General features: G+C 37.1%; 1 protein-coding gene across 1 annotated transcript in view; it reads right to left on the bottom strand.

Annotated features, from left to right (window-relative positions):
• Positions 1–8,500, bottom strand: part of LOC106880296 (E3 ubiquitin-protein ligase MIB2) — a 21,817-nt gene that overhangs the window by 4,036 nt on the left and 9,281 nt on the right. The window contains exons 5-8 of the mRNA XM_014930167.2: positions 6,267–6,523; positions 4,916–4,952; positions 3,968–4,174; positions 986–1,185 (exon numbers count right to left, since the gene is read on the bottom strand). Coding sequence (XP_014785653.1) covers positions 986–1,185; positions 3,968–4,174; positions 4,916–4,952; positions 6,267–6,523 — 701 coding nt within the window. The remainder of the gene's footprint in view (positions 1–985; positions 1,186–3,967; positions 4,175–4,915; positions 4,953–6,266; positions 6,524–8,500) is intronic.

The following is an 8,500-nucleotide window of genomic DNA, read 5'->3' as shown; positions in this document are numbered from 1 at the left end:
TATATATATATATAATAATAATAATAATAATAATATAGATTTAATCAAAAGATTAAATGTGGTACTTAAAATGTTTGAGGCACCAGAATTTGGTAGGGTAAAAACCAAAAACAAAATCAAGAGATTTGGTGAATAAAATTTGAAGAAAAGCAACAAAAATTCAATAGGTTATAGCAGTACGCACGTTTCATACAAGCTCCATTTATTTATGTAGTGAGAACACTACATAAAATGTACAATGAAAATGTACTCCTCAGCTGCATAATGGAATTTCATTATGCATGTATATATGTACGTAGAAGTGTGTGTGTGTGTGTATATATATATATATATGAGAGGACCTGTTAAGCCCTGGCACCAATGCCAGTGGTACATAAAATGCACCCACTACACTCTTGGAGTAGTTGGTGACAGGAAGAGCATCCAGTTGTAGAAACCATGCCAAATCAGATTGGAACTTGGTGCAGCTCACCAGCTTACCAGTTTTCAGTCAAACCATCCAACCCATGCCAGCATGGAAAATGGATGTTTGATGATATGCACTGTTCGTATGTATTTGTTAATCATATTTCTTTTAAGAAACCTTACAGGATGATGACGGATTGGGACAGAGAAAAGAGATAGAAAAATGTTGGTAGATAAATAAATTCTACTTTCTTTTCAGTAACAATTTCAAAATATGTTCATTCACTTCATTATTTAGTACTAAATTTTCCTGATGGTCACAGATCTTTAAAATAGGGAATTAAGAGAGGTAGGGGAGGTGGACAGTCAACACAGCAAATCATGTGAATGTAATTAAGATAGTGTTCTAACAACTGTATTTTCTGTTTATTGTTCTTCTTTCTATTGTTGTGTGGCCTTTGGTCAAGACACTAATGATAGTATAATGTATTGGTAGGATTAAAACTAAAACATATAAACACAATTATAGACAAAATGCAAGATGTACAGGTTTATCTCGTTATACCTAGCGAATACTTACCGTGGTGGTGATGGTGGTTGTAATGGTTGTGGGAATAATGTTTTGATTTTCTCTTTTGTATTGTTATCCGCTATGTGATCCAATGGGATCTCCTTTTTATCGTTTTCGTGGTAAAAGTCGGCTCCACTATGTGCTAGATAACAGGCTACTACTGTTCCAGAAAGCCTGTCATCTTTGTTCAAAGAGAGCTTAAAGGAGAACTACAAATAGTGAAATATAAAACGATGAGTTTAGTATTACACAAATATATATTAGAGGTAAACAAAATCATAGCATCGTGTCAAATATAGGAAATATAATGGAACAAATATCACAATGATAAAACACAAGAACTTATGTATTGGGTTGGCAACTAAATTCCCGCTGTTTTTAAATTTTGGAATCTATTTTTTTTTTTGAGAATTCTAGTTTCGAATTATTTTGGAATCTATTTTGTTTTTTTTCTAATTAATTTTAGTTAAATTTTGTTTATTTTCAGATCATTAAAATGGAATGTCAAGTATAAGAAAAACGAGCATTTTCAACACCTCCTTTTTGTTTTTAATTAAGGTTCTAAAGCTGCAAAAGCAGCTTGTGACATTTGTGCTGTGTATGGAGAGGGTGCCATAGCTGAAAGAACCGCTCGTTATTGGTATACTAAGTTCAAAAATGGAAATTTTGACCTCAAAGACGCACCTCGTTCTTGCTGTCCAGTTGAGTTCAATGAAGAGCGATTAAACCAACTTTTGCACAAAAATTCTCGTCAAATGACAAGGGAACTGGAAGAGAAAATGGAATGCTCCCACACTGCTATATTGAAGCATCTTCACTCAATGGGAAAGGTTCAGAAGTATGGAGCATGGGTTCCGCATACTTTAAGTGACAACAACAAAAATCAACGAGCCACAATCTCCACTGGTTTGCTTGCTTGTCACTGCTCAACTCATGGACACAAGCAACGATTTCTTTACTGAATCGTTACTGGCGACGAAAAATGGTGCCTGTACATGAATATGAAGCAGTGTAAGGAATGGTTTAACCCCGGTAAACAAGCGACACCACGCGTGAAACAAGATCTTCATCCGCGTAAAACGATGTTGTGCGTATGGTGGGACTGGGAAGAGACTTTCCATTATGAATTGCTTGAACAGAACCAAACAGTTCAACGGATGGAACAACTCAACATGGCTATTCAAGAGAAAGTTGGCAGCATGGAGTTCTGCTGCACGACAACGCCTGCCTTCATATCGCCAATATGACCAAGGAAGCCACTCAAATGCATGGCTGGGAAGTGCTGCCACACCCGCTGTATTCTCCTGATTTGGCACCAACGGATTTCCACTTCTTTCGATCTCTTTCAAATGCTATGCACTGAGTTTCGTTCAATACTGATGCAGAATTGAGAGCTTGGTAGGAGAGTCAAAATCGGGTGATTTCTACCAACGAGGTATTGAAGATCTTGTTGAACGTGGGGAAGAAGTTGTAAACAACAAGGGTGAATACATTATTAATTAATTAGTTGTTATTTTTTATTAAACCTTTTAAAAAATTTAGATTAAAAAAACAGCGGGAACTTAGTTGCCAACCCAATATATAGCTGGTTTGATAAAGCCAACAAGCCATACCAAAAGAAATACTGATGGAAGAGTATTTTATATATGACTGTAACACAACAACATGACAACAAATAATATATGTTATATCAGAACTAACACAGAACAACATGGAAATTTCTTCAGACATAACATGACCAACACCACAAAGACATATCCAAACATATCAATAATGTTTCCATTATTAATGAAGAAACATCTTTAGATGATGAAGGGGAAGTAAAAGTAAGAACTGGTATCACAGTTGAGGCAGCACACCAATACATTGTAGTTGCTAAACCATTCAAACTGTTAGTCTGATAAACAATTCCATCAGACAGGGTAAGATTTGACTGTCATAATGGCTTCTTTTTACCAAAGTAGATGTTATAACCACACAGATGACCATCAAAATATTGTCACACACCTGTAGTGGCCTTTATTCATATGGAAATCAGAGAGTTGCTTGAATTCTGCAAAAGTTGATAATAAATACCATCAAAGCATCAAATCTTCTGATCATTAGATGCTGGTACCTTTGTGTACGTATAAATATAAATATATATATATATATATATATATATATACTGTTACCAACGTTGCCTTCCTGGCACTTGTGCCAGTGGCATGTGAAAAGACATTCGAGCGAGATCGTTGCCAGTGCCGCTGGACTGGCCCGTGTGCAGGTGGCATGTAAAATACACCATTTCGAATGTGGCCATTGCCAGTACCTCCTGCCGGTGGCACGTAAAAGCACCCACTATACTCTCGGAGTGGTTGGCGTTAGGAAGGGCATCCAGCTGTACAAACTCTGCCAAATCAGATTGGAGCCTGGTGTAGCCATCTGGTTCACCAGTCCTCAGTCAAACCGTCCAACCCATGCTAGCATGGAAAGCGGACGTTAAACAATGATGATGATAATGATGATATATATAATCGAACATACAAAGCTTAAGTACAGGAAACTCACAAAGGATCTTCTTTACACTCACTTTCAAGTGTTCAAGAATTCAACATTGTTATGAACTATCCACAAGAAATCAGTGGGTATATGTTGTGTACAAGAAGTGTGAAAGGGGAGATGTTTCAATCATAAAATACTTCATAGAATGAACTGGGTGATTTATCATGGCACCAGAGCTATAAAAGTTGTCATTTCCATTATCCTGAATTTTTGATTATTAGGAATAATATCTCCTCTGTTCAGTAAATCAGCTCCCCTTCACACTGTTGTGGATGTGTGTATATGGCCAACATCTGAGATGGGTTACATTCTCTACAGTGAAAGAGCTATCTCTTTGATGGTTGAAGTTGATGGAATATTGTTAGTTACATAATATAACTAGGGTTATACAGAGAAACTAGATCTGCTTCCATCTCTTATATATTCACAAACAATTTTAAAACTTACCTCATCTAAAATATCTATGGACTTCTCCTCAGAATGAAAATAATTCTTTACAGCGTAGTGCAGGCAGTTTTCTTTTTCAGCATTCTCAGCGTTTATATTTGCTCCTTTTGAAATGAATTGTTGGATTAATCTGAGGTGACCCTCAGAGACAGCAAGGAGCAATGGTGTCATTCCATCTTTGTTCTCCGTATCAAATTTCACCATGTGCTTTGTAGAGGTAAAAATAGAAGACAAAAATTTACATGGAAATTATGATGGATATTAATATGCCATTACTGTTTTCTATTGAGCACTTGATCAAACTGATCATGTACATTTTATGCTTGTCAGTGAAGTCGACCTGCTACACCAGTCATTGGGTATGACTCCTTCATGTATTACCTGATTGACTATACGGGTGACTAGGCTATAGCCAACACTGCCAGATATTTTGAGCATCTCAGCAGTGATTCCTGATGGGCCGAGGGCTTTCCCTGTCTTCATAATCTTGATTGCTTTATCTACCAAGGTAATGTCAATTAGGATAGCTGGTCCCTCTGTTGGGTCGACATGCAGCAGACTCTCTTCCTCCCATTCATTCTCTTTATTAAACAGCCTTTCATAGTGGCATCTCCAAACCTCTATCTTTGCAGCCTCGTTTAGTGCAAGTGAGCCATCATCCAAGCGGACACATTTCTCTCCTACGACATCACGATTCTCTCTCATATATATACATATATAAGAGTATATACATATACATATATACATATGTATATATATATATATATACATATACATCATTTGACAACCATTGTTAGTGTATTTGTGCTCCCTGTAATGCAGTAGTTCAGCAAAAGAGATTGATAGAATAAGTCCTGAGGTCGACTTGTTTGAATAAAACCCTTAAAGGCAGTGCTTCAGCATGGCCAGTCATACAACTGAAACAAGTGAAAAAGAATGACAACTAACCTTGGATAGAATCAATAAAGCCATATCATAGTGATTCCTGAAAATCAAAGAAATAGAAAACATACAAGCATCACAGAAATTGAGATTATTAGTAATTATTAGGTCATTAATTAATGTAAAACAAGTGTAATTAGGTCACTAAAACCTAATTGCGTCAACAGTTATTTAGACACACACACACCCATATAGTTAACATACACATTACACAGTAAGACAACGATATATACATACCTGAGTAAACAGAGCAATGTATATATGGTACAATAAATAACTGTTATATAGAGGTGAAACTTAGGAGATGGGGGTATAATTATATGGAGCCCAGTACATGACTGGTATTGCATTTGATCAACCTTGCAAAGATAGAAGGCCAAGTTGACCTCAGCAGGTTTTAAGCTCCGAATGTTAAGAGTCTGAATGTTATAGGCGTAGGAGTGGATGTGTGGTAAGTAGCTTGCTTACCAACCACATGGTTCCGGGTTCAGTCCCACTGTGTGGCACCTTGAGCAAGTGTCATCTACTATAGCCTCAGGCTGACCAAAGCCTTGTGAGTGGATTCGGTAGACGGAAACTGAAAGAAGTCCGTCGTAGATATGTGTGTGTGTATATATATATATATATATATATATATATGTGTGTGTGTGTGTGTGTGTGTGTGTGTGTGTGTTTGTCCCCCCAACATCGCTTAACAACCGATGCTGGTGTGTTTACGTCCCCGTAACTTAGCGGTTCGGCAAAAGAGACCAATATTACAAAGAATAAGTCCTGGGGTCGATTTGCTCGACTAAAGGCGGTGCTCCAACATGGCCGCAGTCAAATGACTGAAACAAGTAAAAGAGTAGTCATGAATAATACAAAGTAATAAGACACAAGAACAAGAGAGGTGGGAAAAGTTTATTAAATGACCCCTGGATATTACTGGTATTACAAATTATCAACTCCAGAGTGACAGTAGATATTCCAGTAGGAACATAGAGACAAAACTAAATAATATAAGGTGATGATTCTGTATTTAGCCCAGGGTCAAAAGAAAGATGAACATTGCTAACGAGAGAGAGAGAGAGAAAGAGAGATGTTGAGTTTTACATGGAGTGAAAGTGAGAAGAGAGTGAATTTGAATCTGTAATATTAACAGAGGATGAGATGAAGTAAAGAATCTAGTCAGATAACAACAACAATAATTATGGTGACGATTAATTAATGAAGTAGATTACCTTGCCATTACAGTGTGAAAGAGAGTAGAAGGATCCATGATCCATGATGGGATTATGACATGAAGGACTCAATAAAATCAAAGATTATTGAAAACAAAAGAAACAAATATGGATATTCCAGATCAATGGGGACTTACGTTTGAATAGCCCAGTGTAGAGGTGTGTTATCTTTATCATCGTACACTACATTGCAATCAGGATTACTCATCTGCAGTAACAGACAAACAGTGTCTGGGTGATCTTTCTTACAGGCTAAACTGAGAGGTGTTGCATCCTCACGGTTCTTCACATTTACATCAGCATTACAACCAAGTAGGTACTGAACGATGTTTTTGTTTCCCCTCTCACAGGCTAGATGCAGAGGTGTGTAACCTTCTTTATTTGGTTGATTGATCTGAAAAATCAACTAAGACATATTAAAAAATGGTGTCCCCCTAAAGTGGGTGGGGTGCAAGAATTGGAAGAAAAAAAAACATCAGAAGGACAAGAGAAAGAATCAAATTAATAAACAGATGAAATGATAAGGTGAGAGAGTAATTAAGTGGAGTTTATATTGTTTTTATACACACATACATATGTATTTCTTTTTCTGCAAGCACACAAATATATATTTATCTATAAGAGTTGGATGAGATATGACGGCTCGGCCATCTCTCCCCAGTTCTTATATTAATAATTAAATTCAGAAATACAACAACACAAGGGATAACGGTAACAACAGATCAATGATTTATTCCTGTTTGGTGTAGAGCCATTTTGTTCCTGGGTGAATAGGCATGCCACTAGAATACCAAAGGATGTTTCGACCACATGTCAGGGTCGGGTTGTCAGAGAGTTTAAAAGAACATCTTGTCACGACGCCGGCTGGATGAATAAGAGAGGGAACGCTATTGCTCTCTCTCCACCTGTTGCATTGCACATGCATGCTTGGGTACTTCCGCTGACGGCAAATCTCTTGCACATGCGCAATGGCACTTCCCAAGATGGCGGCCACACGTGCCACTACATATCTATGTATGCGTTGGCAAGTCTATGCATGATATTTGTGTATATGTGTAAATATTCATCTATCTATATAAATATATATATATATATATGTCTATACGTATAAGATAAATAACTCACTCATAAACACCAAAGAGTGACAAAATATGTATGTCTGTGTGTGTGTGTGCGTGTATATATATACATATATATATATGAGGTCTGATCAATAAGTACCTGGACTGTTGCCATAGTAACAAAGCTAAAGTACACAGAGTGAGCCGCTTGGCACAGACTGACCTTGAACTCTGCTGTGCATGTGCACTGAGTTTTAACATTCTAGCTCACTTCCACTGTTTACAGCAGTGCTTGGAAGGAATGTGTGTAGCATGTGATCATCACATTGACCAAGACAGGAAGTTTTCCTGGCAATGCCTACTCAGAGGCCTATGCAAGGTTGCAGAAAATGTACGGAGAGGAGTGTGTGGGTGGTTCGGACATTTCCAAGATGGCTGAATAAATGTCAATATTGATGAATGTTCCGAGAGACCTGCAACCAGCAGAACTGAGAAAATATTGCAGATGTGCTGCAGCTGTGAGGGAAAATCATCAAATCACCATCCATAAGTTATCAGAGGATGGGCAGATTAGTTACGGTTCAGTTCAGTCTATTATCACTGAAGGTTTGGGTAAAAGAGGTGTCTGCCAAGTTTGTGCCAAAACTGCTTTCAGCTGATCAAAGAGACACTCAGGTTTCAGCTACACAAGATCTCCTTGATTGTGTCAAGAACAAAGAAAATATTTTGAAAACTTTTCGTAGGCCTCTGAGCAGGTATCACCAAGCTTTTGGCAGAATATCATGTACATTCTCTGCTCAACTTTCTCTGTCATGGTCAATGCAAGGATCACATGCTACACACTTTCCTTCCAAGCACTGCTGTAAACAGTGGAAGTCAGTTAGAACATTAAAACTTTGTGCACATGCACAGCAGAGTTCAAGGTCCATTTTGGTCAAACATCTTCACTCTGCATGCTTTAGCTTCGTTACTATGGCAACAGTTCAGATACTTATTGATCAGATCTTATATATATATAACGTACGTAAATGACTATTACATAACATTCACAATGACTCATTACATAACCTCCACACAATAAAACAACGGCTAACTAGCCCAACAGAATTGCTTCTTCTTGTATTTGTTGCTCCATTCTCCACATAAATATATATATATATATATATATATATATTATTTTGCTTAAAAGAGTTCCAACACTGTCTGTTTTTTATGTTTTATTTATATTCCTGCAGAACCAATGTGGGGTATAGAATATGGAATATACAATATATAATATAATATACAATATATAATATAAAATAAAATAA

The sequence above is a fragment of the Octopus bimaculoides genome, chromosome 27 (genome assembly GCF_001194135.2).
Source record: "Octopus bimaculoides isolate UCB-OBI-ISO-001 chromosome 27, ASM119413v2, whole genome shotgun sequence".
NCBI classification, from domain to species: Eukaryota; Metazoa; Mollusca; class Cephalopoda; order Octopoda; family Octopodidae; genus Octopus; species Octopus bimaculoides.
This window is presented reverse-complemented; position numbering and strand designations above follow the sequence as displayed.